At 47.7% G+C, this 17452-nt stretch overlaps 1 protein-coding gene across 1 annotated transcript in view; it reads right to left on the bottom strand.

Moving 5' to 3' along the window:
• Positions 1-5136, bottom strand: part of SPATS1 (spermatogenesis associated serine rich 1) — a 29749-nt gene extending 24613 nt beyond the window's left edge. The window contains exons 1-2 of the mRNA XM_014588007.1: positions 5071-5136; positions 4585-4719 (exon numbers count right to left, since the gene is read on the bottom strand). Coding sequence (XP_014443493.1) covers positions 4585-4711 — 127 coding nt within the window. The 5' untranslated portion in view covers positions 4712-4719; positions 5071-5136. The remainder of the gene's footprint in view (positions 1-4584; positions 4720-5070) is intronic.
• Between the last annotated feature and the right edge of the window lie 12316 nt (positions 5137-17452).

Raw genomic sequence — 17452 nt, 5'->3', positions numbered from 1 at the left:
ACACCACCAGCTGGCTCACCTGCAGAATTTAACGTGTGCCTTTTCAGAGCACGTATATTTTTTTAAAAGAATGATTTATTTCATTTTATTTAGTCATTCATTTATTTTAATTTGACTAGACACACACACACACACACACACACAGAAGGAAACCGAGAAAGCAAGCCACAGTTCGGGACTCAAATTGTGGTTGGCCATGGGAGGAATGTCCAGCGCCTTAATCACCATGCCACCTGCTGACCCCCACATGTATATATATTTTTAAGTTTATTTTCTGAGAAAGAGAAAGGCAAGGTCTTTCAACAGAGTCTCATCCTGGGATCACCCCACTTCCAGCCTGACCTGCCAACCAGAATCACAGGCCCACCCAGCATGTACAGGTTGACCTGGGAACCAAACTGTTGGGTTCCATGGAATTCTAGCATCTAGACCGGCACACCATGGCTGTGCCACCACAGCTGGGTCATCATAGCACATGAACATTTTAATTATATATTCTACCACAGAACTCAGGAATTCAACAATTTAGCAAGAATTGCTAACAGAGAGGACCCTTGACAAGATTTTTGGGTTTTTTTTAAGGGTAAAATTTAAATGCATTCCATGACTCTAAGCAGTGAGAGGAAATCACACCTAAAACTTTCCTTGCTTGCTTACTAAGTTTCATGACAGCAACACTCTAGAAAAGCCACTGTCTGAGTCTGCAATAATGGGGAAGCCCTATCTGATGGGCAAGGATGGGTAGAGCAATCTCTTTGCAAAATTGGCAGACAGCACACTCTTCCAGTTCCAGCTGACTGCGGGATCTTCCTAGAAGTCACTCAGCCCCAAACATGAGCTGAAGACACCAAACCTGGTCTCCAGATACTCCCACTCGTTCCCAGGTAGGAGCTTCCATTCTGACACCGATGCTGCCTTTGCATAGAGTAAGTAGCACAGTGTTACTCTAAGACATCAATTACCTCTCCCCACCTGCATCTCCAGTGCCTGCCCCACCTCCCTGTCTAGTTCACAAGGCAGGGGTGAGAAACAAAAAACACCATGGGAGTACACCCTTCTCAAGAGGTTCACCTTGTATCAACATGAGAATTGTTACTCAAATGCAATAAATGTCAACTAAGCCATAATGCAGGAAATTCTAATGAGTCTCTAAAACACTGTGAAATAAGAAAAGATGATGCAATACAGAAGATCAAGAAAAGGTTCTGCAGATGGCATAATGGTTACGTCACTGGACTCTCACATAGTCAACCACAGTTTGAGTCCCGGACTCAGTGGCTTAAACTCACACAGGCTGTGTGTGTCTTTCCTGAGAGAATAGAGAAGAGATTGTGGCATGGCCATCCCCCACTGGGGGGTTATTTCTCGCTTTCTGTCTCTCTGTCTCTTTCTGCCTTTCCAGCTAGCACACCAGCCCTATAACAAAAAAAGAAAAGAAAAAGTTTTGGCGACCAAAAAAGAATTCAGGGAGAAAAGGAGAATTTAGAAGAAGTCTGTCTTTGTTACCATCTGTGGAATTTAAGATAATTATTTCTATTTCTTTAGGCAGAAAATAACACCTTACATAACCAAAACACTTTCACACACTTGTCATTTCGATGGATTTTCACAATAGCTCTGTCTGGCAGGGAGAAAAATAATATACCAAGCCATGCTAGCTTAGTTTGGATATCTTTCTAACCTCTCTGTTTCCTACCCCTGAGTATCTGCTCACCAAGTATCCTAAGGACCTAACACAGTGGTTCAATCCTTCTTGGACTACAAACACCCCACCCCTACCCCCTGGGAAATAATGAAAGCAGTGGACTGTCTCTGCTGAAATAAAATGCATACAAACACACATATGTACATGTAGAGTCTTTCTTCCCTGAAACCCAAATTGAACTCAGATGTGGTCCTTCTCAACACACACACCTACAGAGCTAGAAAGGAAGCCATGGGTCTTTAGTTAGTGTGGCCTGGCAATCCCAGAGCCTAGTGCCCTTCTGGAACCCTTAACACAGAAACATGGAGCCTCTCTAGCCACCATCAAAGCAGCAGCTTTAGGCTGACCCAATGGCTTAGTAGTTGGGGGAGCCAGATCTTACATGCCCCACCACACAGTTCAAATCCTAGCCTCGGAGGCTTGAAAAACACACCAGGCACACATGTGTGCATGCCCCAAATCCCAACATGATGGAGAAATGGAGAAGGGATTGCAATGTGACCATGCCCCCATCAAGGGAGTGCTCTCTCTCTCTGTCTCTCTTAAGAGTACAGGCCCTCTGGCAAATTTAAAAAAAGAAACAACATGTTGCAATTTTCTCTTTGACCCTGAAACCAAACTGAAAACTACAGAAAGATTTGGAGCTTCAAGTTAGAATCCCAGATCCCTTTTCTCCTTGTAGTCCAAGACCCTTTGGACAATTAATAGATCTGATTCTTCCAGCTTTACTGGCACCAGCTTAGAGCAGGGTGTGATAAGTTGCTCCTCCCTCCTTTCCCCACACTATAGGAGAGACTAAGGAAAACACAGACCTAGAATATACTGGGTCATTGGAAAAGTTATGATGGATTTTTTTGTTTGTTTTTCTATGAAAAAAATGTGTCAAGACGTTCCCTACAACCAATAGAGGACCAGGGACCAAGCTAAGATTTGATGGGGCACAGACAGGACATCCTTTTTTTGTATTTATTGTCATTATTACTATTATATTATTATTATTATTATTATTATTAAATTTGCTAAAGGATTTGTGTACTCACCAGAGAGAGAGAGAGAGAAAGTGAGAAAGTAAGCAACTGAGTCAGGGACTTGAACATTGGTCAGCCGTGTGGGAGGGCAGCTGAAACCAAACTGAAAACTACAGAAAGATTTGGAGCTTCAAGTTAGAATCCCAGATCCCTTTTCTCCTTGTAGTCCAAGACCCTTTGGACAATTAATAGATCTGATTCTTCCAGCTTTACTGGCACCAGCTTAGAGCAGGGTGTGATAAGTTGCTCCTCCCTCCTTTCCCCACACTATAGGAGAGACTAAGGAAAACACAGACCTAGAATATACTGGGTCATTGGAAAAGTTATGATGGATTTTTTTGTTTGTTTTTCTATGAAAAAAATGTGTCAAGACGTTCCCTACAACCAATAGAGGACCAGGGACCAAGCTAAGATTTGATGGGGCACAGACAGGACATCCTTTTTTTGTATTTATTGTCATTATTACTATTATATTATTATTATTATTATTATTATTAAATTTGCTAAAGGATTTGTGTACTCACCAGAGAGAGAGAGAGAGAAAGTGAGAAAGTAAGCAACTGAGTCAGGGACTTGAACATTGGTCAGCCGTGTGGGAGTGCAGAGCCTTAACTGTCATACTACCTGCTGCCCCCCCCAAACAGGACATTCTACAACCCCTTTTTGCAGCATGCAGGCCACTCACCCATCCATGACGGGTAAATGAAGGCCTGAGCAGAAAATGCCCCTAGGTTTTCTGGGAGACTGTGACTCTTCTCTAAAGGCAAAAGGGTCCCCAAAACATTCTCCTCAGCCATAGGAACCAATTATAGAGCTACCAGCATTAGTCAACTTAAATGTTTTCTTAGAATGTTCAAAATTTCTCCCTGAATTGTCTCATGAAGCAAATTTGAGTAAAGAGTAAAAAGTGGAAGTCCACAGGCTCCGAAGAGCGGCTGCCTCATGTCCCATCCCAGCCTCATCAATGTATTTATTTATTTTTTGAGAAGTTTTTGCTATAGGGCCCATGCTCTCACCAGAAAGACAGAGACAGAGAGACAGAAAGCGAGAAATCACCCCCCAAGGAGGATGGCCACACCGCAATCCCTTCTCCTCCATTCTCCTCTCGGGATCTTAGGCATGCACACACATGCGCCCGGCGTGAGGTTAAGCTACCAGGTCCAGGTCTCAAACCACAGTCAACTACGTGGGAGTCCTGCGACATAGCCATTACGCCAACTGACCAGCCTCACTAATAATTTATTTTAATCCACTAAAGCACTGGACAATCAGCTTTGGCATTTGTTTCATTTTTTTGTTTTAAAGAATTATTTTATTATTATTTGTATTGTTATTATTATTTTTTAAATTTCCTGTAGGGCAACATGTGCTCAGCAGAAAGAGAACGCGAGAAAGCAAGCTGCTAAGTCTGAGACTTGAACCATGGTCGGCCATGTGGGAGTCCAGCACCTTAACCACCATGCCACCAGCTGGCCCCCTCTTTATACATTTGTAATATATAATACTTCCGGGGTCAGCTGGTGGCTGATGGATAAAGGGCACCAGACTCCCACATGGTCGACCACAGTTCAAGTCCCAGAGGTTTGTTTTCTCATTTTCCCTCTCTCTGTCCCTCACTGGTCAAATTAAAATAATAAACAAACAAAGTTTTCTCTTGTTGAGAAGCCAAGAGGTAACTTAAGAGAATCTCTGCTTTGGTGCTCTCTGCCTGATCAGCTCTTGCTAATACAGACATAGATTACTGCTCACGGTTGTTTCCATCTGTCCGCAAACTAGCCTCCAACCTTCCAGCAGTACCCTTGGATATGGTGACCAAACCCACCCTGCCCTCCCGATTGCACACAACTCAACTGTATCTCCTCTCCATCTTGGTCACGCCAGAGTCTCCTTTCTCCGGAACCGGCTCCAGCTCTCTGCCACAGGTCGCCTTTGAGATGGAGGGAAGATGGCAGCCCCGAGGACTGTTCCCAGTGATCATGGGCTCATCTATGCACGGGTTAAGTTTAAAAAGTGAAAGCCACCCGGAGACAAAGACAAGACCCTTGTGAGAAAGATGTCAGTCAAAACTAACTCCACCAGCCACTGAAAGTGAAGGGTAAGGCTGGCCTCTAAATCAGAGCCTCCCTCCCTACGGGGAGTTTCTCGGTTTGGATGCCCCCGGAGCTCCAGTGAGCACGTGCCCCCACCACACAAAGAGGGCTCACGGCCTCCCCCTGCACCCCCATAACCGAGATGCTCCTTCTTTTCCGTTTCTGGGTCCTTCTACCCACTTCCCCAGGGAAGGCCCGGGTCTACGCTTGGAGGCTTCCATGGAGGCTGCGGCCCACATCCACGCACCAACTGGCAGCCGAACTGCCGAAAGCGGGCAGGGGTACGGAGAGCCGAGGGCAGGAGGGAGGCGCGTTCCGGGGTTGCCCCCCCAGCGGCCCCACCTGCGCGCCCGCCCCGCGGGTTGCCTGCTCTCCCTCTCCAGCGGCCGTGGGGGCGGGACTGAGTGTCGGGGGCCTTAGCCAGCCCCGTAGGCAAGGACAGCTGGAAAAGCCGCTGCATGTGTGGATTTTTGTTTTAGGGGTTTTTTGTTTTGAGTTTTGGGTTGTGCCTCTTTAACAGGCAATTGTATTAATTCGAACTGTAGCCCCTGGTGGCAGGTCTTCAAGCCCTCCGCAAAGCTTGCAGTGCCCGCTTATAACGGGCATTGATCAGACGGGATTTGCGTACCGCTCACGCGGCGCCTTTTCTGGGCCAGGCGCCCTGGTGGATGTTATCTTCCTGAAGCAGCCAGCTGCATTTTTCAAAATAGAAAAGTGAATTTCAGCAAGGGCTTGTTCAAGGTCACCCAGAAAACAGATTCATTTTCAAGTTTACTCACTCCAAATCTACCTTCCACGGCATCCGCTTAGTTTTATCACCGCGTTCTTTCCAGCATCTAATAAATCTGGCATGAAAAGATTTTCTCCAAGTCTAGCTTAACTCCCTACATTCATATTTAGGCCTAGTTTCTCCCTTGGTGAAGGGAAGATAAAATTCGTTTTTATTTTTAATAATGTTGTTACTGATTATACAAGAAATGGTCATTGTAGAACTCTTAGAAAATATACAAAAGGATTATTAATACCTAAATCTCACAATCCAGTGATCAACTAATATTGCTGGATATCTACTGCAGTATAACAAATCACCCCAAACTCTGTAGCTTTGAACAACAACAGTCATTATTATCTCCTCATTCTGGGGCTTAGCTGGACTAAGGCTGCTCGTTCTCGGGGTTTCTCACACAGTTGCTGACAAAGGTGGCTGGGGCTTCCTCACTTGAATGTCTGGTGACCGAAGTCAACCAGAGCCTCAGCTGAGGCTTTTGCAAGATCACGCGGGTCTGGGTATCCACTGCTTCCTCAGAACACGGTGTCTGTGCTCCACATACGAGCTGCCCAGGGCCAGGCAGAAATTACATTGCCTCCACTGTCAAGAGTCCATGGAGCGGGAACTTAGACCCCACCTCTCAACGGGAGAACCAAGGTCACAGCGTATGAAGAGCCCAGAGGATGAAAATATAAGCCGCCTCAGGGCCAGCAGGTGGCACAGTGGTTAAGCGGCTGGACTCCCAGCTGGCCGACCTCAGTTTCAGTACAGACCTGGCAGCTTGCTTTCTCACTTTCTCTCACTCTCTCTCTGGTGAAGCACACGTGCCTCATAGCAAATTTTTTAAAAAAAAGTACATAATTCATTAAAAATAAAAAAGAAAATACAATCTGCCCTACTGAGATTTAGGGGCTATTTCTCCCGTCCTTTTTCTACACACATGTATGTTAACATTACTGGAATCACATGTATATGTGTGTGTGTGTGTGTGTGTGTGTGTGTATAATTTTAAAAATTCAGCAGTATATCCTAGCCATTTCCCCCTTATTAAAGTTTTTTTTAAATAATTATTTAATTTTACTTTATTTTACTTGTTTTAGTTTGACCACAAAGGGTCAGAGAGAGAGTGGAAAAATGAGAAAGCAAGCCATCAGGGAACCAGCAGTTAGCGTAATGGCTATGTCGCTGGACTCCCATGTAGTCGACCACGGTTCGTGTCCCGGACCCGGTGGCTTAAAACTCACGCCGGACGCGTGTGCGTGCGTGCCCAAGATCCCGAGAGGAGAATGGAGGAGAAGGGATTGCGGCATGACCATCCCCCCTGTGGGGTGATTTCTCGCTTTCTGTCTCTATGTCTCTCTCTGTCTGTCTGGCGAGCGCACGCGCCCTACAGTGAAAATCTCTCCAAAAAAAAAAAAAAAAAGAAAGAAAGAAAGCCATCAGATCTGGGACTCGAACAGTAAGTAGTTGGCCATGTGGGAATCCAGCACCTTTAACCACCATGCCTGCCACCTGTTGGTCCCAAGTTTTCCTTTTTTTTTTAAAGAGGTTTTTGTCTTAGGGTGCATGTGCTTCCAAGAGAGAGAGAGACAGAGATAGAGACAGTGGGAGTGAAAGTGAGAAATCGTCCCCAGGGGAGATGGCCACGCCGCAACCCTTCTCCCCCATTCTCCTTCCAGGACCTTGGGCATGTAAACCCAAGTTCCCAGTGTGAGTTTCAAGCCACCAGGTGCAGGACTGGAACTGTGGTTGGCCATGTGAGAGTCTAGTGACATAACCACTACATCATCTGCTGGCCCCTCCCCTTATCAAAGTTTTAAAAAACATTTTCTCTGTTTAATTATCTCATGATATAAGAGATAACAGCTTTGGGGCCAGCAGGTGGCCAACAGTGGTGTGAGTCCTGGACCTGGTGGCTTGCTTTCTCACTTTCCCTTTCTGTCTCTCTCTGGTCAAACTAAAAAATAATAATAATAATAAATAGAATTAAATAAATAAATATTTTTTAAAAGAGAGAGATAACAGCTTTGTAGTAAAAATTAACTGGGCAGGGACCAGGGACCAGGAGACAGCGTAATAGCTATATTGCTGGACTCCCATGTAGTCCACCACAGTTCAAGTCCTGGACCCAGTGGCTTAAATTCACACCAGGCACATGTGCATGTGTACCCAAGATCTTGAAAGGAGAACGGAGGAAAAGGGATTGTGGCCATTCCCCCAGGGGGTGATTTCTTGCTTTCTGTCTCTCTGTCTCTCTCTGCCTTTCTGGCAAGCACATAAACTCCATAACAAAAAAACTCTCCAGAAAGAAAAATAAAAAAGAAATGAGCTGGGCAGCAGCAATAGTTACTGATGGCTCACCCAAGATGCTGCCATGCCAGGAAAACAGAGATCCTTGTGTTTTTTGTCCACCGTGACAGCCGAGCATCTGCGCAGGGCCTGACATACAGACGCTCGATGAGTTTGTTTAATGGAGAATAAGCCGGGGGGGTGGGGGTAGCCAGCTCGATTGAGATGGTCTGAGCTGAATACCTCCCTCTCTTGTTTGCACCCCCTGGAAGGAAAGAGACCCAGTCCCTAACTTGTCCCCAGGTTCCAAGATATTAAGACCTAACTGTTGAACTGTTGACTGCCAAGGAGGCAAGTAAATCCCATAAGGGAAATTCTCTCTCATGCTTGGTGAGTCCTGTGAAGTGTGACTCATACATCTTCCCGGGCCATTTTGTCCTCATCCCCTGGGCAAGTTTTAGAAGCCTAGTGCCCAGCCTACTCGGGTGGCCAGCTGTACCTGAGGTCTGGGCAGGGTACACGAGCCGACCAAGGAGGCCTCGGGTCGAGCTGCCCGTGCTCACTTGGCCTCCCAAGCAGCCTGCAGCACCCAGGGCCGGCTCCCTCCTTCGTGCTGCAGCCCCCACTACCTGGGTTTGGCAGCACAGATGCGAGTGGGGGATGCTGTGTGTGTCCAGAACCTCAAGGCCTCTTGAAGCTCCCCTAAAACACTGCCCATATAGCCAAGAAGTCAAACACAGTCTGGCAAAAAGGGCTTTTCTTAGGTTCCCTCGTTGACCCCTGGCTGCATGCCTCAAACCAAGCCCGGCCCAGAAGTCCCCGCAGAACCTGCGTGGGAACTGGGTAGAGCTGCTCGGTGACACAGTGAGTGGGTTTGCTCCCACACCTTGAGGCCAACTTAAGCTAGCTTTGAGACCCTCTTTCCAGCACAACAGTCCAGGATCCTCACATGACAAAGGCCTGGCTTCCCCTGGTCTGAATGAGCTCAGGAAATGGGACTCCAGGCCACCACTAGCACATACAGAATTTATGTACGAAGTATCCATTTAGTCACATGGAATTGCCATGGCAGGTCAAACACGGCTGTATCCCGGCAGCTCCATCATTACGGGCAGGTGCTTCTAGGAGGGTGCATGGCGAGGTCAGAAGAACATGGGCTGGACTTTAGTCTGCGTTTCCCCACTTCCCCCTGCAGAGCGCCACTTCACTATCAGTAACCAGGAGCTTGGCTCTGGGAAGGGACAACAAACAACAAGGCTAGGTGGCAGAAGCAGGTGGACAGGGCAGGCTGTTGCAGACACTGGACTGAGATGGTCAGTTCCCGTTCTCCCCTGCCTCGGACATGTCGGGGGACCCTAAACTCTTTTCTTTTTCCTTTTGGTTTTGGTTTGGTTTGGGGTGTTTTGTTTTGTTTTGGTATAGGACACGTGCACTCACTAGAGAGAGAGAGAAACCCCCCTCCCCCCGGAGGACAGCCATGCTGCAGTCCCTTTTCTTCTATTCTCCTCTTGGGATTTTGGGCATGGACACACACATACCTGGCATGATCCCCAAGCCACCAGGGACAGGACTCAAACTGTGTAGTCAGCCATGTGGGATCAAGCTGCCTCAATCTCTATGCCACCTGCTGGCCCATGACCCGACTCTTAGGAGCAGCTGAAGCAGTCATCAGAATAGCTATCCTGGGATTAGAGGAAACCAGATGGCAGAGGGAGGGAAGATATCAAATAAACTCTACCCTGTTCCACTGGGTCTTGGCAGAATGAGAAGTGTCTGCTGCAGAGAGAAACTTGAGCCTAAAAGAATGGCATTACGTGAGGACTCAGAGACAGGTTGGTAAGCCTCCAGACTGGAAGTTGAATTGGGGTGGGAGGGTCTTACACACTACCCCTAACCACAGAGCAGGCAAACAGCGTGTAGAGGTGAGCCTCTCTTTCTCAATGTCAAGCAAAGGTCACCCACACAAATCCTCAATAAACAGGCCTGTCCCTTAAGCACACACCAGAGGGCAGTGTGAACCCAGACATGGGAAAAGGAATGTGAGATTCTCAACTGCTGCCTTCAGGCTGGGACACCACGGGGCCTTATGCAAAGGAGGTGCTGAGAGACTAGGTGCCGAGTGGATTACCGATTACCGATGCACAGCCGCCTGGCAAGCTGGCAGCGGCAGGCAGTGGGAGCCTGGCAGTGAGAGCAAGCGCATCCGCTGTCTCAGAACTGCCAACACCGCCGGCTCACTGGTCTTCAAAGGGCTCTGCCATCTGTTCAAGCACCTATGTTCCGGGCACTGTGCTAGGTGCAGGGCTCCAAAGGGGACAGAGACACAGCCCCTTCCTCATCCACGTGCCTATGACAGGGAGGCCAGCATCGTTACATGACTTCACTTGACCCTCGCCACAGAAATGTGCTATCGGACCATCCGTTTTACCAATGAGGAAGAATGGACTGACGGTGAAGTAAGTAGCCCAGTCAGTAACCGGCAAAGCTAGCTGTTTACACTGGGTTTCTGTAGACGGAGCCTGGCTTTCACCACCATACCAGAACCTTCTCAGTCTGTGCTCTCAACCCGAGGACTCCCCAGGAGAGTCTGGGAGGATGCCTGACCGCAGAAGCCCCAAAATTCCCTTGGACTCAGATTTCATGGTAACCAAAATCAATGTAAAGGCTTGTGGTTTTTTCTTTGTTTGTTTTTGCCATGGGGCATGTGTGTTTGCCGGAGAGAGAAAAAGAGCAAGTGAGATATCACCACCACCACCACTCCCCCACCCCAGGGAGGATGGCCATACCACAATCCCTTTTCCTCCATTCTCCTCTCAGGATTTTGGGCACACATGCACATGTGCCTGGCATAATTTTCAAGCCACTGGGTCTGGGACTCAAACCATGTGGGAGTCTAATGCTGTACCCACCATGCCACCTGCTGGCCCCCAATGATAAAGTTTTAAATGTTAGGCCAGCCAGTAGGCATGATAGTTAAGGAGGATGGATCCCACATGGCCAACTGTGTGGCTCCAGTCCCAGACCCGGAGGCTTGAAAAACATGCCAGGCACAGTGCGTGCATGCCCAAATTCCCAAGAAGAGAATAGAGGAGAGGTGATTGCAGCATGGCCTTCCACCCTGGGAGGTGATTTCTCATTTTTCCTCTCTTGCCTTCTGTCTGTATCTCTGGCAAGTGCACATCCCTATAGCAAATAAAAATTAAAGAAAAAAAAGAAAACATGTCAGGGGCCAGCAGGTGGCATAGTGGTTACAGCACTGGACTCCCACATGGCTGACTGTGGTTCAAGTCCTGGACCCAGCAGCTTGAAAATCACATCAGGCACAGGTGCGTGTTTGCCCAAAATCCCAGGAGATGGGGGCAAAGATATTGCAGCATGACCCCCGTCCAGGGAGTGATATCTCACTTTCCCTCTCCCCATCTCTCTCCCTCTCTCTCTCTCTCTCTGTTTCTCTCTCTGGCAAGCACACACGCCCTATGGCAAAAACCTTATAAAAAAAGATTTTAAAATGTGTATAATGTATGCAATATGTAAAACAGACGTGCAGAGTCAGAGTACCAGCTTATGCGAGTGGAATGCCTGCTCTCTATGGAACAGGAGGGAGAAGGCTGGACGAGGTGGGGAGGTTGTGGAATTCCTAGAATAGCAGGTTTCACCCAGCGTGGAATAGGAAGATGCAGCTCTCTCATCAGAGGAAGGACGAGGCAAAAGTAGTGCATGCTGCATCTCTTCACATCCTCCCTTCTCCCCTCCAGGTCCACTCCCCAGTGTTCCCCACCTTGCTCTGTGCCTGGGAGGTTGACTTACATGAAACTGGGTCACCAGGTTCCCATGGGAGGCCCTAGGAGGGGGAGAGGAACGTTTATTTATTTCCCCAGCTCCTTCCCTGGTGGCCTTGGTCTGTGCCCTTCTCCTTAAGGCCACAGCTCCTGTCAGGGCCCCCCTACACAGCTCTCTGCAGTGTAGTAACTGCTTCCTTCCCTGGACCCTGCAGGCCCATGGGTAGCAGTGACTCGCCATCGTGACAGTCCTGGGGCATCACTTGCAGCTTTATCCCACCTGCAGTCTCTATGAACACTCTCCTTTCTAAGTTCGTTTATTTCTTTTTTAAAAAATAATCATTTAATTTTATTTATTATTATTATTATTTTTTAATTTGATGGGAGGGGGAAAAAGAGAAAGAAAGTGAGAAAGCAAACCACCAGGTCCAGGACTTGAACTGTGGTCAGCCATGTGGAAGTCCAGCACCTCAACCACCATGCCACCTGCCGGGCCCCCAAGTTCATTTACTTCTTCCATGAGCAAGAAAGAGAGAAAGGGACAGCACCCCCAACAGGGTCTCAGTGCTGTGATCCACTCTGAGCTTCCGCCAGCCTGGATCACAGGCACTCGTGTGCCTGCAGACTCACTCAGGCAGGTCTCCAGATTCAAACCTAGAACCCCCTGCTGTGGGTCAGCTGCACGGAGCATCACATCCCTCTGCTGGGCCACCACCCGGCCCCACCTGTCCCTTTATCAGCCTACTGTTATCCAGCTGGAGGGTACCATTTCTTTCTTGCTGGGGCCTTAGCTCTAAGGAGACCAGTCTGATGAGGTGGGAAGGCCCCTGTCTGAGGAGGAGGGGCTCGGCTGTAAAGGACTTACTGGATATTAGAAGCCAACCAGAGAAGGCCAAGATGAGACCTGATATCTGCAGATGCCAGGTCCTGGAAAATGGATCTAACTGTAGTATCCATGTGAGCTGGACAGAAAAGAGGGGTGGCAAGGGAAATAGCTAAGGTGGCATCAGCCGGGTGAGCGCAGGAGATGGTGGCATGCTAAAAGAAAGCCGAATGGACTTTTCCGTTGCCCAGAATCAGTACCCGGGACTCTAGGCTGGAGACAAAGAGGCACTAAGTAAGCCATCTTCTAAAGAGAACATTCACCAATGGAGGGTAGACTCTTCCTGGGGCCAATAGGAGGCTGCCAAATTGGGCCGGCAGGTGGCATGGAGGTAAAGGCAGCTGAATCCCACATGGCTTACTGCACGGTTCTAGTCCCACACATGGCAGCCTAAAAAATCATGTGGGACGGGGCCACCAGGTGGTGTGGTGGTTAAGGACACTGGACTCCCACATGGCTACTGCAGTTCAAGTCCTGGACCTGATGGCTTATTTTCTCACTTTCTCTCTCTCTCTCACCCTGTCCCTCTTGGGCAAATTAAAATAAATAAATAAATAAACTTAAATAAAATAATTCTTTTAAAAAAAATCATGCTGGGGAAACCAGCAGGTGGCATAATGGTTACTTCAATGGACTCCCATGGAATCGGCCATGGTTCAAATCCCGAACCTGGCAGCTTAAAACACACTGGGCAGAGCACGTGGGCATGCATGCCCAAGATCCTGGGAGGAAAAGGGATTATAGTGTGGTCACCCCCCCTGAGGAAGTGACTTCTGGGTTTCTCTCTCTCTCTCTCTCTCTCTCTCTCTCTCTCTCTCTGTCTCTCCGGTGAGTGCCCTATAACAAAAATCTCTCTAAAATAAATAAATAAGTAAAAGTATGTTGGGTGCATGTGTATACATGCCCACAATCCTGAGAAAATTCAGGAGAAATGACTGTGGCATGGCTAGCCCTTCTAGAGGTGATTTCCCACTTCTTCTCTCCTCTCACTCTCTCCTGTGAACACATGCACCCTATAGCAAACCGAAGAGGCTTCCAAATCTCTGAACATAGGTGAATGTTCCCTACTTTCCCAGAAAAAACAAGTACAGAAATAAATGTTATTTTGGCCTTAAAATCAATCAGTTATCATGAAAATAAGCATTTAAAATTTTTAAAATAATTATTGATTTAATTTTACTTATGTATTCATTTATTTAAATTTGACCAGAGAGATAGAGAGAGAGGGAAAATAAGAAAGAAAGCTGCCAGGTCCAGGACTCGAACCATGGTCAGCCATGTGGGAGTCCAGCACCTCAAAGACCACACCACCTGCTGGCCCCAAAAGTAAGCATTTTGATACAGTGGGTGCAAGTGCAGTATTCAAAGTCAGACCCCCTGAGTAGCAGATCTTGCCACTCTTACTAGCTGTGCACACCGGGGCAAGTTACTCGGCCTCTGTAAGGCTCGGTTTTCTCATCTATAAAAGGAGGTAATATTATCTACACCACAAGGTTGTGGAGACAATCAATGAATAACTCCATAGAAATCACTTAGAATGACATGCTCTCAGTAAGAAGTCAGTAGGTGTGTGCTTCTGTTACTAAGATTTTTCTTCTATGACTTATTTCTGTAAGAATGAAGTATCAACTCACATCTGATGCAAGAGCAACAGCATCTGGCCTGTTCTCTGGCAGAAAGGTTAAGGGGAAAAAAAAAAAAAAAAACAATAAAAATGCTCTTCATTTTTGCAAGCTGTGGAAGAGCTAAAGGCCTTTTGGGAAGAAATGAGGTCATCCCCTTACCGGGCTCACCATGCACTCTGAGGGGGCAGCGACATTCTCTTGCGTCCCCATGCAGGTTTGAACCAGAACCAGGGACAGACAAAGAGCCTCCAGAAAGGCTAGGTTTAGGAAGAAAACGAAGAAGACTGCCTCATGGGACAGATGGGTTTCTCCACACAAAGTAAGGAAAATGCCAGAACGGCCCGGCAGGGAGCCCGCTGGTCTGGGAAACTCTCCCCTAGAAAGGAGAGCACAAGATAAAACTGGAGCAAACTTCTCTGAAGAGCATTTTTATTGTTTTTTTTTTTTTTATTTCCTTAACCTTTCTGCCAGAGAACAGGCCAGATGCTGATTAAAGAAACTTCCACTTTTTCTCCCCACAACAGCACAGGAACAAACAGATGCCCTTGAGTGAAAAGGGAAAATAGAAGCCAGCAGGTTGGCTGATGTGGGCTGAGGAAAAAAAAAAAAAAGGCAAGAAGACTAAACTGCGCAAGATTGTGTATACTCTCAGCTGCCGGGATGCTGATGCAGACCAGACTGGGCCTATTTTTTAAAAAAGACTACTGGGACCAGCAGTTAGCGTAATGGCTATGTTGTTGGACTCCCATGTAGTCGACTGCGGTTCGAGTCCCAGACCCGGTGGCTTAAACTCACGCCGGGCGTGTGTGCGTGCGTGCCCAAGATCCCTAGGGGAGAATGGAGGAGAAGGGATTGCGGCGTGGCCATCCCCTCTGGGGGCTGATTTCTCGCTTTGTCTCTCTATCTCTGTCTGTCTGGCGAGCGCACGTGTGCAATAACAAATTAATAATAATAATAATAAAAGACGACTGATTTCCGCCTTTGGTTTATTGTCAATGAGAGTTCAGCCTTGGTGCAATAGTCCATTTGATGGAACCCTTATTTATTTTTTTTTTAAGAATTATTTATTTAATTTTATTTTTTTATTTTTCAATTTGCTATAGGACACACATGCTCACCAGAGAGATAGAGAAAGAGAGGGAAAGTGAGAAAGCAAGCTGCCAGAGCTGGGATCTGAACCATGGTCAGTCACGTGGGAGTCTAGGACCTCAACAACCATGCCACTTGCTGGCCCCAGGACTCCTACTTTTATTAAATATCTAGGCACAGAAAAACAAGATATGTCCCTTTGTCGCTTACACCGGGTATCAGATCTCATTACAAAATGGCAGCACAGCTACTGAGACCACCTTACAGAGGGCTTTGCTCACGCCAGGCACTGAGTCAGACACTCATTCACTCCTCACACCAATCCTACGGTGTAGTCACTGCGACCGTCCCCACAGTCTCCAAACCTCAGTCTAGAGAAGTTAAGTAACTTCCCTGGTAAGTTTTGAATCGTCTCCTGAAATGCATGTGTTGAGATTTGGTTGTGATGCAACTTAGAAGATGAAAGCTTAACCTGACCTTGGTGTCGCAAGGCAGGTCCTTGTGGAGATTAGGATTAAGGTCATTAGAGCAGGGTCCCCGGGACTGACTCCTGGTGGGGTTATAAGGAGAAGGGATGAGACCAGAACAAAACACAAGGACACAGATGTTCACTCTCCTGTCCTCTGCCATGCTGCGATACAGCCAGAAACCCTCACCAAAAGAAGCCCTGGTTTATTTTTTTAATTTTATTTATTTATTCATTTACTTTAATTTGACCAGAGGGAGACAGAGAGAGAGAAAGTGAGAAAGCAAGCCACCAGGTCTGAGACTCAAACCGTGGTCGGCCATGTGGGAGTGTCCAGCAATAACCGCCATGCCACCTGCTGGTCCGCAAGCAGCCCTGGATCTTGAACATCCAAATCAGGAGCTAAATAAACCTCTATTCAGGGGGCCTGCAGGTGGCATGGTGGTTAAGGCACTGGACTCCCACAGGGCCGACCACAGTTTGAGTCCCAGACCTGGTGGCTTGAAAATCATACCAGGCGCGTGTGTGCACTTACCCAAAATCCTAGAGGAGAATGAAGGAGAAGGGACTGTGGTATGGCCAGCCCCCCTGGGGGGGCAGAGGGTGATCTCTCACTTTCCTTCTCTCTGGTCAGCGCATGTGCCCTATGGCAATCAATCCATCAACAAATAAATAAACCTCTACTCTTAGAAATTACTGGCTTCAGGTATTTCCTGTTATTAGTAACATATGGACTAGAACATTCCTCAAGGTCTCAGGACCTTACAGAGTCTCAAGCAGCATACCCCAAAAGCTCTACTTCAGAGGTTTCCTGTACCAATGATTTTAAACGAGGGAGTATCCCACCAAGTGCTGCCTACACCCACTCAGCAGAGTTCTCAGAGACCTCAGGAGCCCCCCCTTTCATATGACTGTCCCATTGCCAAATCACGCCCAATAAGCCCGGGTCGACCCCATCACTGAAAATATGGACCCTGCTAGGAATCAGACTTGTACCTTTTGGAAACCTCCCAGATACTGGTGGCATGGAACTAAGACACCAGAAAGGCCCAGTGCTCCAAGGACACAGAAGGTATGTGTGTGTGTGCTGCTCCTCCTCCCGCTGCCCAAGAGCATGTGGCAGAGCTGCAGCCTTCCTCCAACATTTTTTCTTTTTTTTTTTTTGGAGAGGTTTTTGCTATAGGGTACGTGCGCGAGAGAGACAGAGAAACAGAAAGCGAGAAATCACCCCCCAGGGGGGATGGCCACGCCGCAATCCCTTCTCCTCTATTCTCCTCTCGGGATCTTGGGCACGCACGCACACGCGCCCGGCGTGAGTTTTAAGCCACTGGGTCCAGGATGCAAACCGTGATCGACTACATGGGAGTCCAGTGACATACAACATTCTTGTACTCCCACTACCTCCACCTCCTTGTTCTGGGAGGCCCTGCCCTCCTGCTCTCTGCAGAGACGCCCCCCTCACTTCCTTCTTGACTCACCAATCAGCCATCTACCTCACTGACCCTCTTACTCTTGGCTCTTGTGTTTCGTCCTTGTATTAGTCAACCATTACCATGATGTGCCACAAACCACCCCGGACTCAGTGTCCTACAGCAATAAACAGACTTCCTCACTCGTGGGTTTGAAGACCAGCTAATATCCATCTACTTCGGGCTAGACCTGGTCAGCTACACCGGACTCCAGGGTGCGGTTCACATTCACGTCTGCTCCCTGGGACTTGTCACTCCCC

This window comes from Tupaia chinensis, unplaced genomic scaffold (assembly GCF_000334495.1).
Source record: "Tupaia chinensis unplaced genomic scaffold, TupChi_1.0 Scaffold000252_1, whole genome shotgun sequence".
Taxonomy (NCBI): domain Eukaryota; kingdom Metazoa; phylum Chordata; class Mammalia; order Scandentia; family Tupaiidae; genus Tupaia; species Tupaia belangeri.
Note: the sequence above shows the minus strand (reverse complement) of the source record. Positions and strands in the feature narration are given on the sequence as shown.